Source organism: Pseudochaenichthys georgianus, chromosome 24 (genome assembly GCF_902827115.2).
Source record: "Pseudochaenichthys georgianus chromosome 24, fPseGeo1.2, whole genome shotgun sequence".
Lineage (NCBI taxonomy): Eukaryota > Metazoa > Chordata > Actinopteri > Perciformes > Channichthyidae > Pseudochaenichthys > Pseudochaenichthys georgianus.
Genome location: NC_047526.1, coordinates 28,584,145 through 28,611,645, shown reverse-complemented (window position 1 = coordinate 28,611,645; position 27,501 = coordinate 28,584,145). Strand labels below are relative to the sequence as shown.

General features: G+C 38.5%; 1 protein-coding gene across 1 annotated transcript; it reads right to left on the bottom strand.

The window, feature by feature from the left end:
• Positions 1–457: 457 nt before the first annotated feature.
• Positions 458–26,154, bottom strand: LOC117439660 (phospholipase B1, membrane-associated-like). Its single transcript, XM_071201923.1, has 40 exons — positions 25,918–26,154; positions 19,812–19,827; positions 17,433–17,517; positions 17,284–17,335; positions 16,469–16,549; positions 16,270–16,335; positions 16,123–16,184; positions 15,670–15,739; positions 15,467–15,574; positions 14,948–15,022; positions 13,918–13,989; positions 13,626–13,832; positions 13,466–13,526; positions 12,591–12,649; positions 10,581–10,654; positions 9,759–9,802; positions 9,564–9,672; positions 9,082–9,133; positions 8,689–8,769; positions 8,543–8,608; positions 8,365–8,465; positions 8,197–8,278; positions 8,014–8,118; positions 7,457–7,552; positions 7,023–7,094; positions 6,736–6,813; positions 6,507–6,567; positions 5,738–5,796; positions 4,443–4,510; positions 4,312–4,355; positions 4,099–4,198; positions 3,952–4,003; positions 3,788–3,868; positions 3,623–3,688; positions 3,440–3,534; positions 2,860–2,941; positions 2,663–2,767; positions 1,272–1,367; positions 1,102–1,176; positions 458–721 (listed from the first exon to the last, which is right to left on the bottom strand). The coding sequence occupies exons 1-40, from the start codon at positions 26,152–26,154 to the stop codon at positions 458–460; spliced, it is 3,459 nt and encodes a 1,152-aa protein (XP_071058024.1).
• Between the last annotated feature and the right edge of the window lie 1,347 nt (positions 26,155–27,501).

Below are 27,501 nucleotides of genomic sequence, written 5' to 3'. Positions count from 1 at the left end.
GTTTTAATAAATCAGACACCGATGGTGCAGCGCTGTGCTGTACCTCTTTATATAGGCATTTCTTCCCTAACAAATTGTTTTTGTGCTGATCAGGGGTACATGGCTGCATTTTTTTTTCAAAGGGGTACATTATTGAAAAGAGTTTGAGAATCACTGCTCTAGGAGGAGATTCAGGTGATAAGGTGGGGGGGGGGGTTCACCTTGGTTGGTGATCGGCTAACGGTTACACAAGCCAAAAAATCGTTATGACATCATAAAGTGGCCAAAATCTGATCAGCTCATTTTCAGACATGTTTTTATAGAAATGGATCAGGACAAAAAGTGAGAGAATCTTTTTTCCTGAAACTTTCAGAATCTCTTTACACAGAGGGGACACATGTTGATGTAGAAGAGACGTGAAAAAGAGGATTTTGCATAATAGGTGACCTTTTAATACCGCTATATGACAACAACTGCATTAAAAAACAGTCCCTTTCAATTCCACTGCTTTCTCCACTTTGTTTTTCCGACGCACACAGCTGGAGAAAATTAGCCAGGCGACAAACACGCCAGCCAGCAAACTGATGACTCCAACAACCACTGGCACCCACACAGGCAAAGAGGGGGGGCACCTGGGAACAGGAAGTGTTGGTCCAGCAGTGGAGGTGGTGGTGGTGGGGGGGGGGACGGTCACTGCGGGACTTGGTAGGCTGTTGACCTTAGTGAAGATGAAAGGATTCGCCTGTAGGAAACACATCAAGGGTCAGTGGAGTCATTCATGGAAACTTTGAAAAAGAACCAACAGCGGCAACAACAATAACTGCATTTGGAAACCCCTCAATTAATCTGTTTCTGTATTGGTTACTTATTATATACTGAACTCGACAATATTTTAGCTGTGTTTAAAGACAATTTTTGTATATGTAATATGTGCTATTATTTTTTACTTTAAATAGACATATTGATATTTCTTCAGTTTTAATTTTTTAATTTTATATTCAACACATTTGTTCTCCAGACTGAATAACTCTTAATGATTGATAAGTACGTCAATAGAGTCAATAGAATTTGGGTTGTGAGCAGTGGGATTTCCCTCCAGACTTCATAAATCTCTTCACTTACCTCAGAAGGACAGTTAATTTTTGATCGGTCATATGTGAAGTTGTTGTAGTTTTGCTTTCTTCCAACGGGCTCCAACTATTAAAACAGAAAGGGAAGTTATTTTAAAACCACCAAAAACATTTGTAAACATTGGGCATTGTGCTGCAGTAGTTTGGTTGCTCCTTGCTCACCATGTTATTCCACAAAGCTACGGCCATCTCAGCATGAGCTCGCTCACTCATGTGGAAACAGTCCACAGAGAAGAAACTCGAGTCAACCTCACCCTCCTGGTAAAAGAAAGTAGATTTTAAAATCACAGTTCAAGTTTAGTGACATTTTTAGAGCGTTTCAGATTTTATAATGGGTGTTGAGAAAATACTGAATGTTCTCTTCCAATATCAGAGTAGCACATGATAACAAAGGCCCTATGTAGCTGTGGACGTAACCGGATGTATGATTACCTAGCGTCAGGACACATTGTTTTAGGCATATGATAGCTATGTTATTAACATGATGATTCAGCCTCTATGGAGATACACATATGACAATCATGATCATTTCTGACGTGGGTCTAAGCTAATCTAAACTAAACATTGAATACTGCTTTGAACCGGTATTCCTCCATCTTGTTCAGACATTCCAAAGGGACAACATCATCACTTCTTATGGCGCATTTCCACTGCAGCGGGTAGCCCCGTTTAAGTGTCCTTAACCGTCCTCAAGCGGCCAGGCCAGTTTTTGGTGGCCTTTCCATATAGCCTAGCACCGGCTAGCGGGTACTTTTTCCCTCTTTTTCCGGCCCCATAAAATCGTGGTTCTATCAGGCCAGGCCAGGACTGAACTAGTGACGTCAACACTCTCGACTGCTGATTGGTCAGAGAGAATCGTCACAAGATCGGGCGCAAGATGGAAATGCGCCACGGCCTCGGACGGCCAGCGAGGCAGCCCGAGGCCTGAGCGAGGACGCTTAGGGACGCTTAAACGGGGCTACCCCGCTGCAGTGGAAATGCGCCATTCGAGTGTCTGAACATTCCGTCTTAGAGTGTTAAAAGTCAGTAAAATTCATGAAAGAAAGATCTTAAACTTGAACTAAATCTTATAGTTTTCACTCTTTTCACATCATTTTAGATATTTTTAGTAGCAAGATTAGTCAGCGTTGTCTCGATGTCCTCATTATATAAAATTGACTTGCAAATCAAGCCCGAAACGGCCTTTCAGTGACAAAACCTCTAGCTGCGTCGCCCATAGGGCACATATCCACGCCCATCTTACATTTTCTGTTGGGAGAGCCCTGAGACTTTAGGAGAACTGCTGTCACAGCCACATGTCACAGTCTAAATACACACAAATCAAACAAATGGTTCATAAGGGGACACAGATGCTAACCCCAAATAATTGTATCAATATTATTTACGATTTTCTGAAGATGAGGCGAAACTGTCACTGATAAACCGTAATACATTCTGAATGAGACTCAGTGCTTCACCGAGGATCTGCACCAAGTGCCAGTCACACAGTCAACATTTTTGAGGATAATTTTTAGTAATGTCCTAATGTTTCTTCGTGTATCTCTGTTACTTACTCCAATATACGGGATGAAGAAATTCTCTAAAAAGGGTTGAAGGACGACAGCAAAGTCTTCTTTTCCCTCAAAGTGATCTCCGGAGATAAGATACTGGATTTCAGCCTGGGAAGAAAGACAAAAGAACATTGGATAAAAGACAGAGCGAACCCCATTAAAACAAAAATATTTAAATGGTTAAAGAACTCTTTGTTAACCTGATACTCGCGATTGATTCGTTTAATCTCTTCAAGCTCTGGGGAGTTTTCAGATGGATTGATGACACAGGGACAGCTGGTTCTGTAAAAAAAAGAAATTGAGAGATGTCATCATATCAAAGGGTTAGCACTGAACTATCTTATCCACTTTATTATCCCAAATGTTTTCCAATTCGTAAAGATTGTGTATTTCTTCTCACTCTGCTTGAGAAAATCTATATCTTTCTTAGACTTGAATGGTTGAGGAGACACTACACCAATGTAAGGACCAATGTTAGACCGGCATTTATTGATTTGTTTTGTTTTGTTTTACCACTAGAGAGCAGCAGAAACCCGCTTTAAAAGAACAATGACCGACCTATCACCCTTTGAAATTTGTATTGCATAGCATCACCCTTCAAGTCGACACATAGCAACATTAGCATTCATTTTTTTGTGTTTCGCCAAATGTAAATCGAATACGTAACCACCTTCTTGCTCTGTTTTGGTCTCCACCAACTCCTGCTATAAATATATTTTCCCTTGAGCAGCTCCACTATGTTCTTGCATTAAAAAAAACAAACAAGAAAAACAGGCAAACCTCTGCAAGAGCGAACAGCCAAGTGTGTTCCTCTTCACTGATTTCAATGTATCTATCTGTAAGATCGGCACAACGTTAACCAGCAGCCTCGGTACCTAGAGATGCAGAGATAAGAAGAAAACATGACATCTTGTACTCAAAAGAACTGCAGATGACAATAATGTATAGCGTTTAATATATCACCTCTTTGTAAAACATGTCCAAACCGCGCATGAGATGTTGGCTGTAGTTCGTGGGTGACAGATTATTCTGCAGAAATATGTAAAATATGTTTTTCACTGCAGTTCAATAACATACAGAAGTGTGCAAGTTATTTATGTACGTACATGAATTAAAAAAAATACTTACTTGGTCTGTACAGTAATGGCAAAGATCATTCACTCCAACAAATATTGTCGCAAGTTTCCAGTCCTTTTCAAAATTCACCCCCTGTGTAAAATGTACCAAACATGTTCATGAAAGACAGAATTAGAGCTTTTCTGATACATTACTTATCTTCGATGTAATCTTACCTTATTTTCTTTAATGGCCTTGATGAGGGCTTGGACTTGCATTGGGATCTCTCTGTAGCAGAACAAATACAGTAAGGTGTTAGATGACAGCGGGAAGATTAAAAGGTTTACACAGATGGAGGAGAAAGTCAAAGAATATACACGTACAAGGTCTTAGCTCCAGCTACAGCCATGTTGAAGGCCTTCTGTCTGGAGCCCTGGCCTTTGGAGAATCCCTTTAAAGTGGGGTTAAACATCTTCAAGATGTCTGGGATTAAGAGGAAAACAACTAAGTAACAGCCCGGGTTATAATTTAAATGTAGGTTTTTGATTGTTGTCACATACAGAATATTATCTCAGAGAAACTGTGCTTAAACTCACTTGGTAATGTTGTGACTGTCCCCAAAGAAGCATCACCTCCAATGCTGCAAGAAAAAGGAAGCCAACATCAGCCTGGTTTGAAAAATATGTTGGTAAATGTAAACTTAATTAACACTACACATATGTCGTACCTCCATGATACTCCTTTGTATTCTTTGTTGAGCTCAAACAGGTTCTTTGCCTTAGCACCACTGCCTGCCTGTTAACAGAAAGCCACATATGAAGACACAGACAAATATAAATTAAATTAAAAAAAAAACGTAACCCTTGAAAAGCTTCTTTATCATGGAGGATACAGTCATTTCAAAGGCTGTGTCCTGGTGTAAAATGTGTGTATTAACAATGTAATTACAGTGTAATATTGGTGTTACATGCGTGTAATACGGGTGTAATAACAGCGCAACATGGGTATGATATGGGCGTTATAATGGTGTTACACAAGTGTAATAGGGGTGTAATAATGTGTGACATGGGCAAAGTAACAGTGTAATAACATATGGGAGAAAAACGATCATGGATTTTTATTGATATGTGATTGCCCATTTAAGGGTTAAGATGACACTGACACACTGTCAAAGATAAGTCTTACATCAAAGCCTGAATACCCGAACGTAAAATACATGATCATCACTGGTGTAAGCTTTCTGGCTGATAACAAATTGATTAGAGAGTTCATAGTTCAATGACAACAATGAACTGATATTAAAAGGTTCAGTTAAAGGTCCCATCATGTCATGGCCATTTCTACTGATCATAATTCCATTGTTGAGGTATACTAAAATAAATGTATTCAATTTTCCAAACTCACATTGGTTTCTCATACAGCATCTCTGTATAGTATGTGTATGTGCTTGTTGGAGCTCCTGCCCCCCCCCCCCCCCAAACGTAGCGGCTCCGCGGACGTAACGTAACGGCACTATATCCGAAATACGTCACTATACCCAAGAAGTAAACAATGGAAAAAGAGAAATCTCCGACGAGGCGTTCTGGGGCAGCATAGACAGGTCTTTTCTGTGTCTGACTCGCTACAGGGTGTACTTTGAGGGTTTGCGACTCTGCAGACCGTTTACATGCAGAACAAGCTTCATAACACACAAGGGGACGGGTGATAACCGGAAAAGCATGACATGGGACCTTTAAATGTCGAATGTATACGGTCAAATCACACATGTAAAAAAACATAATCACTATATTTTAAGTACCAATTTATTTTCTAATGCTTAATTGAACTACTGCCTTTTTTAAATAGCAACCGAAGTCCCGTAAGGTGATATTATCCTATTTGCAGAAGTTATCATCTTGTAGGAACAAGTTAATTATCTCTTGTGCACACGATAAAGAAAAATCACCTTACTGGACTTCAGGGGCTCGGTTTGTCTCCTTCTTTGTACTTAAACTCTAAACCGGATATCTTTGCAACACTTACCGTTAAAGAGTCTCCCAGTGCTGCCACCACTTTAATGTCAGCTGGTCTCAGCTTATGAACTAAAAGACAAAAAAGAGATTACATTTGACAAGATAAGCCACAAAAACATCTCTTAACAATCTTATATTCAGCATTTGAAGCTGGGCCAGATCTGTGTTTGAGTAATTGGGCAAAAATGTCATAATAAAGGCTTATTTTAATTTGAGTGGTCTGCGGGAGAAATGGACTCCTGCATTTCCTGTTAGCTCTGTTTTCAGGAGAAAATATAGCCAGGAGATATTGAACAATCTCAGGTCTTTCAGAGAGAAAGCGTTGACTGATCTAGAAAATACAGATGCACATGCCTTCAGATGTTTAAAGATGAATGACTGATACATTTACAGGTTACTGACAGTAAATAGAAAACTGCCTATCCGGCTCTACCTCTTAAATTACAATATGTTTTATGTCATTATTGCCAAATTACATAAAAAATAAACTGCCTATTCTGGCTTTAACAAGCTTTTATTTTAAGTATCTCCTACTTTCTCGCAGATGAAAGAGAATGTGTATATACTTGATGTGAAGCATAATTTGTATGTGAAGCATCTGTTATCTTGATGAGACATTGAGACAATTTATGGTGAACATTGGTGCGGTTGATATAAGCCATTTCACTCTCAGTGCCATAAGTGGTGTTTAAAACTGTCTTTGTTTCATCTTCCAGATAAAAGAGGCCATTGAGTGTCATATCGACGGACTGCTGATAATGCAGGGAGGACTGTCTCACCCGAAGTTGGCACAGAGTCGGATGGAGCAAGGTCCACACAGGAAAAATTACTTCCCCAGTTCTGTGAGGGAGAAAATATCAAAAGATACAATTAATTCAGATATTAGATGGATGGACTGGTTTTTTATAGACATCCAAAAAACCAGTCCATTCAGCTTTATTAAGTTAAAGTAAAACATAACACTTATCATATCTGTACTACAAGTCACTTCTCTTTTAGAGATCTTACCGGAATAGGTCCAGGTGTTGGAGAGGGACCAGCATATAAGTAATTGCTGTTTTTATAGGTCCGGATGAATGGTGATGTCTGTAGAAAAACAAAAATGCTTAAATGACATGATGGTTTTAAAATGTATGGAAGTAATGTACACCAAAAAACATAATCTACTTTTATAACAGACGTTTTGGAAATGTTATTTATAGCATTTTTACCACAGGATTTAACAATCACATGATTTGTAAAAAAAAAGCACATTCATCAGCTTTTAAAGAATTCCCTATTTATGCACAATTTACCTTGGTAGGACACTTCAGGTCAACGTCTGCAGTGAAATCCTGTATGGTTGTCTTATTGCCCAGAGGTTCCAGCTGGAGGAACAAGAGTGTATTTTTAATATTAAAAGAAATACCGCCATCTTGTGAGATCTTCAAACAAGCAAATATACACAGTTATATCTAATCTACCTGTCTTGTTATCCGAGGCTAGCCATTAGCTGTCTGAAGCTAATGTGGTGTTACAATAGGGGGCTAACTGTATGTAAATTCAGCTGTTCTGTATTTTACTTTAATTAAAGCTCATCAGTGATTAGAAGAAATTAGAAGTGGAAGTCGGCGTAAATGCTAACTATTAAGTCAAACACTCCTAATTTCAATGACTCCAATAGGACATGAGTGCAGTATTAGTGTGTACTGTTGTGCAATAAAGTTTAGTTGTTAATAGAGATACTAACCATGTTGTTCCAGAGGGAGCGAGCCATCTGCGTCTGGGCCTTCTGGCTGAGATGGAAGCAGTCTGCACTAAAGAATGAGCGATCAGCACGACCGTTCTGTGAAAAGGGGGGAAGAGTTACGTTAAACGTATGAACTTTAGTATTGTTTATCAACTTGTGAAACATATGAAAAGACTAGGAGTTCGGCCAATGCAACATAGTGTAGGCTATAAAGAAGAAACAAAAATCAAATTCTGTATCATAGACATAATAGCTGTCCCCTGAACAGTATCTATGGACTTAAGCCATCTGTCTTTTTGTCAATCTCATTGAACTTTTGTCAAGAAAGCAAATGTTGAATCAATTTGAAAGTGGTAAACCATTTCCTACGAACTTGATTCTGGTGCTTAACCTGTTGATGACTGATATGAGAGAGAGAGAGAGAGAGAGAGAGAGAGAGAGAGAGAGAGAGAGAGAGAGAGAGAGAGAGAGAGAGAGAGAGAGAGAGAGAGAGAGAGAGATCAAGCTCCCATAAAGTGTGTGTAGTCACATGATAAAGACAGAGCTTTGTTACTGACCGGCAGTCTGGGGAATATGAGATGCCTGAAAAAAGGTTGGACGACCGCAGTGAAGTCTGAGCGAGTGTCGTACCGTTTTGACTCCACAAGCTCTCCCAGTGAACGCTTATACAGAGAAAGAGTATGTGTTTATTCCTGAGAGGGAAACTGGACTGTTTCACAATCATATGTTGTCTTTCCTACCTGATAGCCTCTGTTGATGTCATCTACTATTTGCAGAGCTTTAGAGTTTTGTTTAGGTAAGATAACACAAGGACACAGAATACTGGAAAAGCAGGAATAAGAAGTTATTTCATTGGTTTTAAATATCTCAAGGGAATTGTTAAGGGCAGAGAGATGAGTGATACTCACTTGACCAGCCAAGTTGGGCATTTAAGGGATTTGTCCATGTGCATTTCTCTTAGTGGGGTAATATGGAGAGTCTCTACTAAGTTCACCAGAGCTCGGGGCACCTGACGGAGACAATTCATGTTTAAAAACAGGCCAACATATATAATGAAATTCAGCTGTTTGTCTGTTCACTTTTTACCTCTTTGTGAAGATAATCCAGGCTGACTCGGACATGACGAATAAAATTATCTTTAGAGTAAAATAGCTGTTGAAAAAAAAGAAACAGTTTCAGGTTTGGCCCCTCGAAGAAATGTATTTTATATAATACTCCACATCAGCACTCACGGAGTTGGAGCAGTGGTCGCAGACGTCATTTCCACCAATGAAAAGGGTGATTACTTTCCAATCTGATTCAAAATCGATTCTCTGTACAAGAAATAAGAATGTGAGGGAATGTGAGCAGTTTGTAGTGTTATTAAAAAGAAGAAATCTTTATATGAATAATTACATTTCCCTCATTGGAAGTAATGAAATCCACAATAAGATCCTTTCCCCTCTTGTTTTGCTGTATACAATGTGCCAAATAATTTAAATCGTGTGTTCTGGTACACTGCTTCTATGTATCAATGTAGATTTCTTCACTGTTGTAGATGTCGTATATTCAAGCGCAAGACGGTTGTATAGTGTGTTTTGCCAATTTTAAAACAGGTAAAGAAAAATATCAACTTGTAAACTCACTGAGTCATTTTTCATCCTCGCAACCAGGGCTCGCACCTGGGGTAATAGGTTACTTAAAACACAAAGGAAAAATAACACAACATTTTACTGAGACAATATTTAATATTATGACAATCATTTATTCCTTCTGATGTTTACTTTCTTTCAGCTTTTATCTTTCTATTTTCAAAATCTAAAGCTAATATATGTTTTAATTAAGGTTGAAAAAAGCTTATACAAAGACTAGATTTACATCAAACTAATCTTTTAACAATTAATCGGGGACATTTTCTCACAGTCTGTAAATGTATTTATATAAATTGTATATAGCTTTCTTTTCCTTTTTATGCAAGGATACAGATTGTACAATTTCAATGTAAACAACTGGACAATTATGGTCTCTTGAAGTTAAGTTTAAAAAGGAAGTAACTATCTCACATATTTAATAATATAAACACGAAAAAAGGTAAGAGGCAGCTGGTGCCTTCAATAGTAAAACTCACTTGCTCGTTGCTCCTGCTACGGCCTGGTTGAGGAAAGACTCAGAAGATTCCTGTTTTCCCTTTCCAACAGAGAAGCCCGTCAGGTTTTGGTTGAAATATTTTAAGATGTCTGTTATAACAAGGAAAGGAAAATTAAAAACACCAGAGATACAAAGACTGACTTGACCATGTTATTTAAACCAGACACAAACTCACTGGGCAGCGTGGTGATAGTGGTGAGGTTTTCTTCTCCACCAATACTGCAAAAAATGATAATACCATGTTGAAACGATGTTCTTAGATGTATTTTATTTACAATATACACATTTGTTGTTTGGATATTTGTGTTAATCTTTATCTAAAAAATACAAAACCTTGCAACTTTTATATTATCTGTTTCATATCTCCGAATGGACATGAATATAATTTTATAAATATTTTCATATGGAAGTGAGCAGTAGACACAGCATTATACAACATTTTTAAAAGTATGTTGCTCAATACAAATATTTGAAATGCAAAATAATGACTTGAAATTAGATCACTTTTCTAGTAAATAAACAGATGGTCCGAGAAACCACATGTATACCAACACTTAAAGGTGGGGTAGGTAATTTTGGAGAAACCAGCTCGAGTGCGCTAGAATTTGAAAATACACAGCCGGAAAAAATCTTCCACTTCCTTACAGAGCCCCTCCTCCAACACACACGAACGCGCACATGACCAATGAGGGCACGAGATAAGTTTGTGCCCCGATGGAAGGCTGACAGGCAGGTAGGCCATCCAGTTATTTTAGCCGGGCCGGCTCAGATGATTGGTCGTGCTTTTTACAGCGCCACGGCTTCCACAGATGAATTTTTTTTTATGTATTGTCAAAGCATTTAAGATATTCATTGCTATCGGGATGTTAAGAGCATTCCATGGAATATAACAAAAAGTGTTTCTGAAATAAATTACATACCCCACCTTTAAAGACCAATAACACAAGTATTATGTTGCAATGTTGTTTCATAGTTGTGATTAAAAGTCTTAAATTACCTCCAGGATAAACCTCTGTACTGACGCAGGACGTCCAGGACGTTGTTCTTACTCGATGCGATACCGTTGCCTGCCTGACAGATACAACAAAACAGGACATGGTTCAGTAACATGGAGACATAAGACAGAAGTTCCCCAAATATAACATTATAACAGGCTCGTCTTGATTTATTTCTTCATACTATTATGAAACTATTATTGTTTCCATTTCTCTAGTATAATTATGTAATAAATGTCCACCAAAGCCTTGAAATCATAGGACTGCTCACACACTTAAATTGTCATGAGTTTAAGTCTGATTTATTTTTACATTATTATTGATTATTCCACAAATCAGACAGGGGACATTATTACATCTTTTACATTTGCTATCATTTATCTACCTTTTTTCCTAAATAATTTGTTTAATACGGCAATACAGCCTACTACATATAACCAGTGGCGGCCGGCCCATAGGGGCGCTAGGGGCACCGCCCCACCTCTTCCCACATACAAAAAAATATATAAAAAAAAATATTTATTTATTTTTCAAAAATATATATATTTTATATTTAAATGTTTAATGAACAAGGTAAATATCATACAATTGGTATCAGTAAAATGTATAATTTACAATAAAATCTCGTTTAAAATTGTGTTACGATGTCTAAAGTTACTGATAAGTCACATGTTTCCTGCCTGGCCTTGCCCGTGGCATTAGTTTATCATTACCGGGCGCCGTGCAAGTAGCCCCCGAGCCAAACAGCAGCAACCAGCACGTTGCAAAAGTCTCAATAGTAAACTGTGCCGCCGAAACATAATTTCAGCCAATCAGCGCCGTCAAATATTTTGGTCACGAGGGCGCCCACGTTGCTTACGTGCGTTGACGTGAGTTGTTTTTTAGACTCGTGAGTGACCAAGGTGACGCGGTCCTCGCCCAATTCCGTTCAAGAGATAATCTCCAATCCTTTCGAAAGGAGAAGTTTGGGAGATAAACTGTTGCTTAAAGACCTTGGACCGGACCAACCCGATTTGTATATATCGCAGCAAGCTCGTGAAAAAGACAAAACGTATCAACGAGGCTTCTCACGTAGCTGGTACACCAGAAAGGCATGGCTAGCTGGATGCAAACAGGTAAATGCTGTCTTTTGTTTCCCATGCTTGCTCTTCAAACAGCCGGGGACAGATACGATCTGTTCAGAAACTAGACAAAAGTTAAACAAGTACACACCACAGACTGTCTGTGTCATGACGAATACAGTCGCTGCTTTATTTATGTCTGTAGGCCGTTGTTGTGAGTGTGGACAGTCGGAGCATATATAATGTTAGCTTAGCCAAGCTCCATTTAGAAAACAAGCATTTTAAAAGGTTTTTCGCCTGCCGTCTGTCTGCAGACTTGTCAAAGCATTAATTCATGGTTTTTACTAACCGGTATCAGTATGTTGTTACTTCGGCATCATTTTTAAAACGTGTATTACAATTAAATCACGGTAAAATATGTTCATTTTGTTGTAGTTGTAGCTCCCGAGCGCGTCTTGTTTGAATGATGCGAGTAAACACAGCTGGCAGCCGCGGTGAAACTCGAGCGACTAGAGCGATGCGATAAGAGCGTTTAGAGCGAAGCGAATATTCGCATCGCGTCCGGTCTGAACGCAGCATTAAAGCGAGCTCCGCGCTGCACTGGAAACGCGCCATTACATCACCAGAAGTCCTAATTTAAGGGGTCATTTCTCCCAAAAGAAATGTTTTACTCACTATATCAACAGCCCCACCAAAAATATCTTCCACCAGCCGCCACTGCATATAACATATTGTAGTAACTATAAATTATTTAAAATATCATCCAGCAGAATGAGGTTATTTTACTGGCCAAGTGGATGTTTAAAATGGAAAAAAAGTTCAATCTGGTCCTACTTCCCGGATCTTTTCTCAGTTTTTTAAAATATTTGTACTTATATTTGATACTTGAGATTAAATGCATTTTTCTTTTAACCTGTTTTTTCTCCTTAAAATATTGATAAAATGACTCACTGTTAGAGAGTCTCCCACTGCAGCCACAACTTGAATATCTCCAGGCCGGAGTTCATGGACTGAAAATGAAGAAGACATCTCAAAAAAGTCAGGACAGTAAAGACTTTGAGAGTAAAAGACAGTAATATAATACTCAAAAGTAATATAATACTCAAAACTTATGTGTAATTGTATTGTAGTATAGGACGCAAGAATTAATATGTGATACAAAACGCCATAAAAGGTCACTTAAACAGAGGTAAGCAGAAGACTAAGAAATTGTAGAGGACTGATAAATATACATCTTAATAACAAGTGAGAGGGGAATTCAACATAAAGTGTGTTTTCTTTGTCAGATAAGTAGTTATGTGACACCGTTGTTTTTGATGGTTGTGTTCTGATGAACAAATAGAGATTACATTATCAGCAGCAGTCATAAAAGATAACACACTGTAGGAAGGTAACTTTAACAAGCAAGTAAGAGGCATGCACAAGGGATAAATAATTCAATAAAAAGTGATATATCTGATAGAATAAAGGAAAAACAACATTAGGTGTGTGTGAGCTGGAGTCAGTAAAACATCTGTTTGCCACATTTTTGATTGTATTTTCATGTGTTGTGTTCATTTAAGTTATAAAGTTAGATAGTTAGTTAGCATCCATATAATGTTTTTTGTAACGTATAACAATGATAAAGAGAAATATATAAAAAATAAATTCTCCCTTCCCCTTTTTAAATTGTCCCTAAAAAGCATCATTTTAATTTTTATAAATTGTGTTTTCTTCATAGGTTAAGAAGATGTATACATGTGTCTCTTCCTGATCTCTCCTGCTGCATTTCTTATCTTCTCATAATCTGGATTTTATGTGTGTGTGCAAATAAAATAAAACTTTACCTGAGGTGGGTGGGGAGGGTGAGGCGCTAAAGTCCTCACAGGGCATCTCTGTGCCTGTAAACTGAGTGGACACACAGAGAAAGTCCACAGTCAGAACTAGACAGGAGGCGTACAGCGCTGCCAGCATCTTCATCAGGGCTCAATGTCGCTCTATACTCACAGGGTGAAGACGAGGGGACGCATCGCTGTGATGATATGAAGGAGAGTTTCCCTCCGTCCTCAGGAAGGGCCGGTCCTTTGAGGAGGAGGAGGAGGAGGAGGAGGAGGAGGAGGAGGAGGAGGAGGAGGAGGAGGAGGAGGAGGAGGAGAAAGAGGAGAAAGAGGAGAAAGAGGAGATGTGAAGGATGTACGTTTGTCTCACTGAAATCTGTATTGCATCTAATGGTGCATTATTAGTATTATAACATGTGAATGTAAGGGCGGTAAAGTGAGTTTGTAGCACAGTTACTCACTTCAGTTGGACATGGCAACATGATGAGTTTTTCTTTGTCTTCTGTGCTATGTTGGTCACTCGTGGGCTGCAGCTGAAAGACACACAACCCATTGTCTTCATGCATGCGACAGAGGGAACAATGACTCTGTATGTTTAAGTATATGTGTGCAGCCGGGGAAGATACATAAGAACATCTACATCTTGTATTCTGCTTCAAGTACTTTTTGATAGCCTTCCTTTCCAATGAAATCCACGCATATCTAAAAATGTGGTGATTTTGAGTTTATCTGATAAACTGAAGGAATTGAATCTGCTTTAATGTGTTAAGAAATGTCATATTGTTCCTAAGATAAATACATGATGGCAAAAGGTAAATGGATTGCATTTGTACAGCACCTCATCGGTATTTACAAGCCCTTAAAGCGCTTTTACTGTAAGTCAGCATTCACCCGTACACACACATTCATACAGAAGCAGAGGCGCCCATACATCGTTTGTTAAGTATCTTAAAGGATACGATGACATGTCGCCTGCAGGGGCTGGGATATAACCCGCAGACTTTCAAATGTTAGATAAAGACACTACCTTACAGCTACAGTTGCTATTATTTGGTTATTTAACAAGCGATGCTTCAAGATGAACTTGTAGAATATGATTTTTTGTTGTTCTTAAAACTCCACATCATTATGTAAAGGAGTTAAAATTGGCACAACCTTAAAAAGCTAAAAGCAGCAGTAATAATAAGCCATGAACATTGCATATAATAGTAAAGTATGGTAAAACACCAACAGGAAAAACGTTTTGATTGCAGGAATTTGACTTGTTGTAGTGGAGTATTTCGTCCACTGTGCGGTGTGTGTGTGTGTGTGTGTGTGTGTGTGTGTGTGTGTGTGTGTGTGTGTGTGTGTGTGTGTGTGTGTGTGTGTGTGTGTGTGTGGGTGTGTGTGTGTGTGTGTGTGTGTGTGTGTGTGTGTGTGTGTGTGTGTGTGTGTGTGTGTGTGTGTGTGTGTTTCTGAATGGGAGGGAGATTAGATTGCTTTAAGCCTCACCAGGTGTGTCCACATCTGCACCATCAGGTTATCAGTGTGTTTTGACGCTTGTGACACAGATCCAGGCTTCCCACTCTGTCAAGAAAAAGAAAAAAACACCACATTGTACAGAAAGATACAGAAAGTACATTTCCAGTTACTTAACGTGGATTCTTTATCGGTCATCAGCACAAACTGTGATAAATCAGAGGGTTATGCTCCTTGTTTATAAAGGATATGATTAGAATACATGTAAAATACTGTGACCTCATTACTACTATCAACAAACAAAAACAGGCTAAACAAACAAAGATAGCCTACAGATACAGGGATGTCGGTTTGACATGTTTTGTGTCCAGTTGCTTCATTGGAGAAATAAGTGTACCTAATATTTGAGATCTGTCCGTAATAAACCTAAATCAGGAGTCAAAGGATACTGTTTTGATATACTTCCCTGACTAAAGTCCACAGTGAAAAGTGATAACAGTTCCCCTCCAGTAACAATAAGGAGAGGATACAAAATGGTGCCTCTGAACTCACAGAGACAGAGGAAGGGTCTGCGGTGAAAGGTGCTTCCTGCACAATGACGGTGAAGTCATCTCTGTCACTGTACCAGCGCTTCTGAACCATGAGCTCATCCAAAGACACCTGGTCAGGGAAAAGGAGATGACAAGTTATATTTCACAGCAGATCCAAGGACTGAAGGAAGCGATGAGATATTCTGGTGTGAATAATGGACAGACCTGCAGAGCATGAGTCAGCATGGCCCTCTGAAGTCTGGCTTCTCCTTCACTCTCCATGCAGCGACACTTCCTGGCAGAAAAACATTTGAACTCCTTTATACGCAATATGCAAATTTACAATTAGGTCTGAGGCCTAAAATGACGATGTACTGGGTGGAGTGCAGGATGGAGTATTGTTCCAAGAAGAAATGTGTGAGTAAAGCCATGGTTCCTTGACAAGTAACTCTCAATATGTGTGCTTAATTTTTACAACCAAATGTATGAACCTACAATATCAGAGAATATCTGTTTATTTTTCACGTAAATCATTTTCACATTCTTTTTTTTATCGCAAATTCACCACTTAAATCTCAGAGAACCTCCTTTTTTGTACCTATACAATGTCCCTTATATGGCATTATTTATGCATATTACTATTCGGAGTAAAACATTTAATGTTACATATAAACTCACTTGTTGTGGAAACCGTCACTTTCTCCATCCCACAATGCAACACTGACAATAGTCCGCTTCAGCTGCAACACAGAGAATAATTTTTTTTAATAAATGTATGAAAACACAAAATGCAGCGACTGAATGAAAAGCTATTGTGAAATCTACCTGAGAGTGCAGCAGCTGCAGAGCTTCATCCACCTCTTCAACCACGGCTGCAATAACAGAACTAACCTGCACACAAACACAGCAGCAGCAGTTAAACTCTGTAGACTGTGAGGCAACAAATAAAGAGTTCAAATCGTTCTGTAAACACACAATATTTATGCAGTTTTACATTAAAATGTAAGTATTTTTCTCTGTTTACCTGCTGCTGATCACAGACACAGAGCTCATCCACCTGAGCAAGGAGAAGGACCAGCTTCCAATCTCTATCCACATCAACAACCTGTAGCGGGGAAAAAACAAACATCAAAGAGATAGATGGATAGATAGATAGATAGATAGATAGATAGATAGATAGATAGATAGATAGATAGACAGACAGACGGACGGACGGACAGACAGATAGATAGATAGATAGATAGATAGATAGATAGGTAGATAGACAGATAGATAGATAGATAGATTGATAGATAGATAGATAGATAGATAGATAGATAGATAGATAGATGGATAGACAGATAGATAGATAGATAGATAGACGGACGGACGGACGGACGGACAGACAGACAGATAGATAGATAGACAGATAGATAGATAGATAGATAGATAGATAGATAGATAGATAGATAGATAGATAGATAGATAGATAGATAGATAGATAGATAGATAGATAGATAGATGGATAGACAGATAGATAGATAGATAGACAGACGGACGGACGGACAGATAGATGGACGGACGGACGGACAGACAGATAGATAGATGGATAGACAGATAGATAGATAGATGGATAGATAGATAGATAGATAGATAGATAGATAGATAGGTATATAGATAGATAGATAGATAGATAGATAGATAGATAGATAGATAGATAGATAGATAGATAGATAGATAGATAGATAGATAGATAGATAGATAGATAGATAGATAGATAGGTACTTTATTGATCCCAATTTGGGAAAGTGTTGCGTTGCTGCAGCATAAAGCAGCATAGATATATCCCTTAGAACTTACCTGATTGTTTTGGAGGTAGAGGGTAACTTCCTTTGCCTGCTCCACCAGCGTGCTACGAACAAAATGAATCAGGGAGAAAGAAACAAATAATTAGATGCAGGCAGGGTCGTTGCTACAATATTTATCATATCAGAAAATGGTGTCTGTACCTGTGTTGAACAAACTGAGCGGCATACAGGTTTGTTTCAGCTGAGAGAGGAGCGATGAGTGCAGGATTGAATAAAGTCATCAGCTCTGAAGAAGATAAATAACAACAGTAGAGATTAAACAGTTACTCCATTAACAGCGTTGTCTTTTATTTGTGTATTGCCTATCTATAGATACTATATACTGTAGATATACATCTTTCTGCTGTTGATATGTTTATCTTTACTTGTTATGATTATATTTGTATTTTATTGCAAAATACTGAAATGCCTTTTCAACATGCTGATTTAACAAAACAATTTCCCAATTTGGGATCAATAAAGTACATCTAATCAAATTGCAGAAAAGTATGATATTTGAATTATCGTTTTAATTACATTTAAAGTAAAAAGGTCAAAAAAAAATTAAGTTTGTACAGTTAGCAAAGCATGTTTTACTATTTTAGGGATTCAAAAAATAGTTAGTTGTAGCTCTAAGACAAATTGTGTATTAATGGGCTTCATAATAATGAAATGTACTTATGTATAAGCCTCTGCATATTTAGTCTACAACAATAAAATAGAGCATCATTCTAATAAAACTAACTATTACTGAAAAAATTGCAGTGTTTCAAAAGGTTTTTAAATCCTAAAGAGACATTTTAATCATGAGAAACAAATGTAAAATCCCACTGTAATGAACTGAACTTCCTGCATTGCATCGGTCAGTGCTTTGTCTCTTTGAATTTAATAACTCTTTATTTCATGAATGGCTTTAGTAGAAAAGATAACAGACAGACCGGGTGTGACGCAAGAGTATTGGGGTTCATTGTTTGAAATAATCACGGTCAGTGTAGAAAAGATACTGCGCAGTAGTGTATAAGAGCTCATATCAACCTCCTCAGATGAATTACAACATGTATTCAGAATGTGTGACACTAATTGTGAAAGTTACATGTTGGCAATAAATCAAAATGTCACAAGACTGTTTGAAGGCGGCCAAAAAGATAGGTAATAAAAAGTAAACGATTTAAGAAACATTGGGCTATAGGCCAGATACATTCAAACTTTGAATCTTACCTCCGAGTCTTGATACCACTGTGGACAGCTCAGTGCTGACGGTAGAGAAAATATAAAAGTGGATTATTTTCATTTCATGTAATCGTTTATTTGAGTAGGGACAATTCACATTAATGAACACTTTAGACAAATAATGCTTCGAGTGTAAATATGCCGGATCTTAGCTTTCAGATCATTTCCATCCGTAGTCTCTCACATACAACATATAAGAACATGGCATTTGTAAACATAGCAAAAAATAAATACATGATATGCAAAAGAGCAAGAGCAGCACACACAAGCATTTACCACATGGCAGTACAATGTAGCAGCAACCACATATTAAGTGCAAGAGATGCATAAAGTGCAAAAGGAGACACCCCTGTGTTAAAGTGCATTTAGCGGTGATTGCACGTTTGTTTGTTTCTCAACCATTCTTTGAGTTGACCTTTAAAACTATTGAGAGTGGGACAATCCTGTATATCAGTTGGGAGGCTGTTCCACAACGAGCTGCCTTTAATGGAAAGTACATTTTGTCCAAAAGTGGTCCGTCTGCGGTGGACCTCACAGTCTCCTCTGGTTTCTGACCTAGTGCAGCGTCCAGTATGTTTTTTGTGGATGAATTCCCCTAAGGGGGGGGGGGGGGGGGGGGGTCCATGTAAACATTTATAAAAAAAACACATACTTTCAAAAGACTTAAAATGGTCAAAACTCAAGAAATTGTGTTTTTCAAGGACGGCACAGTGGTGATATGAATTTGGCTTTCTGTCAAACACCTTGATTGCTCTCTTGTACAGCTGTTCTATTTGTTTCAGGTTATGTCTCTAAATGATTTAACCGTACACCTTCTGGTGCAAATATGACATCAAAGCTAGTCACCTGTGCATGTGAAGTCCAATGGAGGAAAGCACAGCAACATCTGAGGGTGTTACGCGGTTGACTTGAGAGAGAAAAAACAATAATTCAAATTCAATCTCACAAGAATTTGCAAACAAACAATAAAACATGTATTTAGTGGAGCTATACATTTGAGCCTTTGCAGACCATTTACATGCAGAACAACATATAACACCCTACAGGAGTAACTCAAATGTGTACTTAAGTACTTTAGTTACTTAAGTAAATGTATTTAAGTTGCATTAGACACCTAATGTTATACTCATACAGTATATTTAGTGATATGCTGGAGAATTCCACGGAAAGGCATCTTCAAAATCAATTGTGAAGGTTTTGTAAATCAAATATGTACATTATTTTAAATGATGCAGCTCATTTACATTCACGTGGGGGATATCCCAAACGTTTAGCCCATAATATAAGTTGGGCTTCAAAGCTCTCACTTACCAGTTAAAGGGGGCGACTGAGAGGGGAACATCGGAGTGCAAGGAAGTCCAGTTACTAAAAACGGACAAGAGCATTATGATATATATGCATAATTTAATGGTTCAAATATGATTTTTAATTAAAAAAAAACAGCCATGCAGATTATCAAAATGTGCCTGCTGTACAATACACAATACTATTCTGTTTATATATTGTTTCCTTACAAGACTTGTTGTACCACAAACATGTCAAACACATCAGAACGTATATGCACAGCTCAAGAGTCCTCAGAGACACACACAAATATAACATAACGATAGAATTATTATTTACTGGATCAATGATCAACTACGGTAAGATCCCTCATCACTTTTAGGAGCTGAGGAGCCATGCATATTTTTAATTCACACACTTCGTGGTCATTTCATAATCGGTCAAATCCAACTTAAACACGCCAAATGAGCCTTCAAAAGTTGACTACATGCATAAGGTTTAGATCCTTTGTAGAAGTTTGAAATTATCAGTTCCAAATGTAAGGCGAGACACCCCAGGTGAATAGGGTACTTTTTTTTAACTTAAAGGTATCAGCTAGAAATGTCTCCAGTCAATTACTTACAATAAGGCAATTGTCTTTTGTATTACAAGTTTTCTGAAATAGCATGTTGAAATATGCAAATTAGAGAAGGGATATTGGATATATCTTTTTATCACTCCATAAATCAGAAAATACTGTCACAGCCCTAAAATATCGATTTTCGCCATGTTTTTAGGTATACAATGTTGTATAAGGAATATAACTGGAAGGTTTGGTGTCTCTACGTGCTACTGAAGTTGAAATTTCGAACTCAGAGTAGGAGAAAAAACTCATTTTGAGAAAACGACCTTTAAAGATTGCAGTGAGGCGCTAGCTAAACCCTCCTGTTCTTTGGTTGACAGCTTGCGCCTCGACGCACTCCGTGAAGGTATTTCATGTTCGGGGTAATTTCTTTTTGTATAACCTTGCTTCGTGCAAGTGACAATTGTTGTCGTCTTCTCTGTGAACGTTTTTTTCGCCGTTCTTTTGGCATTTTGAGATTTCAATTTCTAGCTGAAAGCTAACCAGGAAGTGTTTTAGCACACCACGTGACGCATCTGAACGAATCACGTTGTCATAAATTGACACCAGCCAATGAGATTTCGTTTCTTGGTTTAAGATTTCACGATTGGTTTGCTGATACTAAGGAAATTACCATATTTGGATCCGATGAGATTGTGCAGGAGAGACACAGTTTTCCAGGGATACCTCTGTTGACATGGTGCACACAGCGGTCGCGGTACTTTATGTTACGTTAGAAAGCTAACTTTTGGTGAATTTAGGAGAAATCTACAGACGCAAATAGAAAAACTATAGTAAAAATAAACACTTAAATGTGTATTTTGTACGTTTTCCTTCCAAAAGCCTGAAAGAAAACATGTTATGGAATCAAAATAGCACACAATCTCAACATTGACCAGTACTTGAAAAACGATGTTTTTGCCTGCCGTGTCTCGCCTTAGAAATTAAGCAAACAGCGCAAACCTTTTGTCCATGTGAGCTCCAGGACTGTGATCAGAACCAGCTGTGGAAACATCATCTCTCTGATTTTCTCAGATTATTCCTCGTTGATCTTTTCTGCAGCTGTCCTCTCTCTCTGATCTCTCTTTCTTTGTCACTATCAGTTATACCTGTTCAGGGTAATCTGATAATGACAAATCATACATATGCACAGAAGGGGAGTGACTTGACTTCTTGTTCAAGGACACAGCCATAAGGTTTTATGATGGCACTGATCATTAATTGTCTATTGCAGGGGTCCTCAAACTTTTTCCTGTGAGGGCCACATAACTTTTCCCTTCTCTGATGGGGGCCGGGGTCAGTTTGTAACAGAACAAGTGTGACGATCGCAGGGGTGTCTAAACGTAAACATTTATTGTTTTCTAGAAAGCCACACATAACCAAATATTAATAACCCTTTCCGGGATCTTCACAGAAAAAAAAGTCAGGAAATAAATAATAACACTATTAATGAAATAAATAACACTATTTATGAAATAAATAATAACCAAATAACCCTCTCTGGGATCTTCACAGAAAAAAAATAAAGTCTGGAAATATATAATAACACTATTTATGAAATAAATAATAACCAAATAACCCTCTCTGGGTTCTTCACAGAAAAAAAGTCCATTGAACATTAACTTTCTGTTGTCAGAGCAGAATCTCTTACTCAAATGACTTGAGCAGTCTCTCAAAGTTCTTGTGTTCCTTCCTTATAATCCTTTTGTAGGTTCCAGTAGGCTTGTAGACACCGCTGTTTGCAGCTCTCTCTCATCAACTTCCCTGTGAAAACCACAAAGCAAGCAGGCTGAGAACCCGAACTAAGTGATACAGCACCTACACAGCACAATACATTTCACAACCAGTATGGTTGTGGAGATGGATTTTATCGCAGTCGATTTTATTATGATTACATTTGTTTATACTCAGAATGACTCATTCAAGTCAGAAAAGTGAGCTGTATGTTCATCAGTGTGAACCGTGGGCCTGCATCTGGCTGGTGAGAAGTTGAATGTCAGGTTCCATTCTAGTCACAGCCAGTCTCAAACACTGATGCAGATGTTCATCTGTCAATCTTGATCTCATCGGAGTTTTCAGGTGTTTCATGTGTGAAAAGGTTTGCTCGCAGATATATGTGCTGCCAAAAAGTGTAAACATCTTCATTGCGTGTTTTTTTATGATAGGGTACGTGTCATTTGGGACTGCGGTCAACTCAGCCGTCTCTCGCATTTGCTTGGTCAAATGAGCAGCGCTTCATTTTTGAGTGCGCGATTAATAGCGTCTTTACGGTAATCGACGAGAAGCGGAACTGACGGTAGTACATGTGCTTATGCTATATTTGATCAATCAATCAATCAATGATATTTAATGAGGGATCAAATGAATTTTAACCATAAGTTCTTAATAAAATTGGTACTGTTGGACTCAATACATGTTAGACTACTACCACAAATACAATCAAGTACTTTGACTGTGTACTATTTGAGTAATACTCTGTCAAACTCCCCTCCAGAGTACAATAATGCACGTTTTCTGCCATCTTTGATGAGAGATACAATGATTTTTTGCAATAAGTTCTTAATAAAATTGGTACTGTTGTATTCAGTACTACTTGGATTAGTAGCACAAGTACAATCAAGTACTTTTACTGTGTACTTTTTGAGTAATACTCGTTTAAAGTACTGTCCTGAGTACACACTTTAATGTATTCTGCTATCTTTGATGAGAGATAAAATGATTTTTTGCAATAAGTTCTTAGTGAAATTGGTACTGTTGGATTCAGTACTACTTGGACTCTTACCAAAAGTACAATCAAGTACTTTTACTTTGTACCTTTTGAGTAATCCTTTGTCAAACTCCACCCCTGAGTACAATAATGCATGAGATATATAATTATAATAATATAATTTAATTTATAATAATAATAACTCCTAAATATAATAATATATTATACATATATTAAAAGACAGCAGCGTCATAAGAGGCCAACAAGAGTGACAAGTGTGTGTCACTGAAGGAAAGTTGTGAACAGCTATCCAGGCCAGTCTCTAAAGACTTTCCAAAGTGTAACAATGCTGTTGCTGGAGTACTGATCTAGTGGATCTAGTGTTCATATTATGTGTTTACCATATCCTGTTAAAATACTCTGTCCAACATAGTCAGTATTGTGAAGAACATTTTTCTAACGCTTATTATATATCAGAATCAGAAACATGTTTATTACCAGGTAGGTTTACACGTACGAGGAATTTGACGTGGTAAAAAAAGAATACATTATTGTACTCTGGAAGGGAGTTCAATCATTTTATCTCATCAAAGATAGCAGAAAACATGCATTATTGTACTCAGGGGTGGAGTTTGACAAAGGATAACTCAAAAGGTACACAGTAAAAGTACTTGATTGTACTTTTGTTAGTAGTCCAAGTAGTACTGAATACAACAGTACCAATTTCATTAAGAACTTATTGCACAAAATCATTTTATCTCTCATCAAAGATGGCAGAACACATGCATTATTGTACTCTGGAGGGGAGTTTGACAGGGGATTACTCAAAAGGTACACAGTAAAAGTACTTGATTGTACTTTTAGTAGTAGTCCAAGTAGTACTGAATCCAACAGTACCAATTACATTAATAACTTATTGCACAAAATCATTTTATCTCTCATCAAAGATGGCAGAAAACATGCATTATTGTACTCAGGACTGGAGTTTGACAAAGGATTACTCAAAAAGTACACAGTAAAAGTACTTGATTGTACTTTTGGTAGTAGTCCAAGTAGTACTGAATCCAACAGTACCAATTTCATTAAGAACTTATTGCACAAAATCATTTTATCTCTCATCAAAGATGGCAGAAAACATGCATTATTGTACTCAGGGGTGGAGTTTGACAAAGGATTACTCAAAAGGTACACAGTAAAAGTACTTGATTGTACTTTTGTTAGTAGTCCAAGTAGTACTGAATCCAACAGTACCAATTTCATTAAGAACTTATTGCACAAAATCATTTTATCTCTCATCAAAGATGGCAGAACACATGCATTATTGTACTCTGGAGGGGAGTTTGACAGGGGATTACTCAAAAGGTACACAGTAAAAGTACTTGAAACCTCTGAAAACAGAAAGGTGTCTCTCAGAATCGAAAGAGAAAAACCTATGGGAAAAACACAAAAGCATTGAACAGAATTTAAACCAATTAATGTCGTATAATTAACTAGGATAAACTGATGTTTTTTAGTGGATGTGTAGTGCAGATATCACTGTTAAATCATTTGATCATTGGTTTTATTATGAAAACGGCCAGACCGGAAATACTGTTTTCAACCCGTAACTTTACATGGAAGCTTGCCGCATATACACGTTGTCCTGACGAAACCTCAAATCATGTTCGTAATATCTATCAAACTATAGATCCTACATATCGACTGGACGTGGATTCTAAAAGTACAATATATACTTCTCGCTAGAAATCTAATCATAAAGCGTTTTAATGGCCAAACTATCCTACAATTTAGAATTTTACAGAGAGGGTTATTTGTGAATAAACAACCCTCTGTAACGTTTGCATTGAACGGGAGCACTAGAGGCCGACAATTTTAAAACGTAATTATAGGTCGTATTAAGCGCTTGAACAAACAACATATTTGGTCGTAATAAGGTTCTTAAACAATCGACCCATTTGGTCGTATGAGTTGGAGGACTTGTTGTTAATTTCGGGTAGCAGCTCGTAAAAACGCTTCAAAACTCTGCCCCGGCTCAACCATCAGACCTCTGTGTACAGCACATCGCTGTGCGCAGACTCCAGTTCAGACAGGAATTGTTCGAACTGCCTGTGTTTAAGTCCCTTTGCTCTGATGAAGTTTATGCATGACACCACAACCTTCATGACAGAATCCCACTTCAACACTTTGCAGCACAGTGCTTGCTGGTGAATTACGGTACGTCCACACAGCAGCTTTTCAAAAATCTTGAAAATCTTGGAGCTGGGCGTGTCTGACAGCTTGGGGATTTTTTGCGAGCAATGCGACCAACAACCAATCACATGAATGTCCCGCCCCCGACATACAAAGCAAAAAAACCCGGGGATTTTATGCGAGCAATATATATATATATAAACTCCCCAAACAGGCGAAAACCTACCAGTTTCACCCACTGTCTCTGCCACCTCCCTCCATGCCTGGTTCCTCCGGTTTGCATCCCGTTAATATTTATGGTCGTAAAGAACCGGGTGATTTGCTACTGTAATTTCTCGTTTGGAATATGAGGAAATGAACTGCGGTCTGGTTATCCCTGCTTACAATGCGGTTTGATTGGCTAGCGCTTCTACTGTCAGATTTGCATAAACGTGTTTGATTGGCTGGCGCTTCCAGCTCAGCTTCAAAAGTTGAACATTGCTCAACTTTGAAATCCTGGACATCCTGGAAATCTTCGCTTCGCTCCCCCACAATGCAGTTCGGCGAAAAGCAAGGCAAAGTGACGTCATCCCCATTCAAAGTCAATGGGCAGAGAAGCGGTGGAAGTTTCTTCTGAAGCTGCTGTGTGGACGTACCGTTAGGCAGTGGACTTGTCGCGGGGCGGTGAGACCCCTTTCTTCCATCTCCCGGTTCATGCGTCCTATTAGACCCCGAGACGCGCCCACCATACTAGGAGCCCCGTCAGTCGTGATGCTGGCAAGCTTTGACCAGTCTAGGTCCAACTCTTCCATGGTTTGGCATACTTTGCCGAAAAGATACTCCCCCGTTGTAGTCCCTTTGAGACTTTGGAGGGCTGCCAGCTCCTCGCACATCTCAAAGTTTGCGCTAACTCCACGAATAAAAATGAGCAGCTGCGCTGTGTCTTGCACATCTGTGCTCTCATCCAGTGCTAATGAAAAAAAGTCAAATTCTTTCGTCTTCTGCTGCAGCTGGGCATATACATTACCCCCGATTTCTTCAATGCGTCAATGGTGATTGTACTTGCCGACAGACTCACGGTATTAAAGACATCTTTCTTCTCGGGACACACCTCTTCCGCGACAGCATTCAAAGATTTCTTGACAAACTCTCCATCAGTGAAAGGTTTACCGCTGCTTGCTATCCGTTGAGCAACCCGAAAGCTGGCCCGAACGGATGACTGGTTCAGCTGAGCTTGGCGTACAAATGTATTCTGCTGATCTAACAGTCCACTTTTTAGCTTTGAGAGTTTGCCTGCTCGCATTTGGCCTTGCAAGTTATCATACTTGCAAGTACTTACTATCATACTCTTTGTGACGGGATTCATAGTGTCGGCGCAGATTGTATTCTTTGAATACCGCCACTGCCTCTTGACAGCTGAGACAAACAGCCTTTTCTTTGCATTGAACAAAAAAATAATCGTTTGACCACTGCAGGTTAAATACCCTGCATTCTGAATACATTTTTCTCTTACCTAACCTTTTCGCCATTATTCCGTTCTATTTTGACAGGGGCTAGTCTAGGATTCGCGTGGCCAGACTGAAAAAAAGTCATAATGCGTCTCTGGTATTGTTCAGGGGGCCGGGCCAAATGTGGAGGTGGGCCGTACCCGGCCCGCGGGCCTTAGTTTGGGGACCACTGGTCTATTGTAATAATGAGTGAGAGTGAACATCAGGGTTCCAGTGTGATTCTATTATTCGCTATGGACTACCTGAGAGTTATAAACTATTCTAAATATAATGTACAACTTAATATCACTGACACATGATGACTCTGTCCTTCTAAAATGTTAAAGGGGACCTATCATGCAAAATGCACTTTTGGATGTCTTTTATACATAAATATGTGTCCCCGGTGTGTCAGGGAACTCTCGCAGCGTCAGAAAATAAAACCCTTTCACTTTTCCTCCATACCTAAATCTTTTAAAAACAGGGGTACAACGAGCGGATACAGATTTGCTGCCGATCTGACGTCAAATCGGCAGCGGACCCACAGAAAGTTGCTATCAGAAACAATGCGTCCTGACGTGTTTTGGACGTAATCTCGTCTTTGTTTACATTAGCAAGCCTCGCTAACACTCAGAGCTAACCTGTACTGTAGAGCACATGTGTTTAAAAAGCAGGAAATCAAAAAAGGAACTCACCTTGTGATAAACCCGCAATAGAAAAAGCATTTGAGCTCCATATTGTTTCAGAAATAAT

Coding starts and splice junctions, on each gene's coding strand:
- LOC117439660 (XM_071201923.1), bottom strand. CDS start 26,154: ATGTGCGAGGAGCTGGCAGCCCTCCAAAGTCTCAAAGGGACTACAACG. Junction 8,609..8,688: donor GCGACCACTGCTCCAACTCC/GTGAGTGCTGAT, acceptor TTTTTTCAACAG/CTATTTTACTCTAAAGATAA. Junction 3,535..3,622: donor TGGACATGTTTTACAAAGAG/GTGATATATTAA, acceptor CTGCATCTCTAG/GTACCGAGGCTGCTGGTTAA.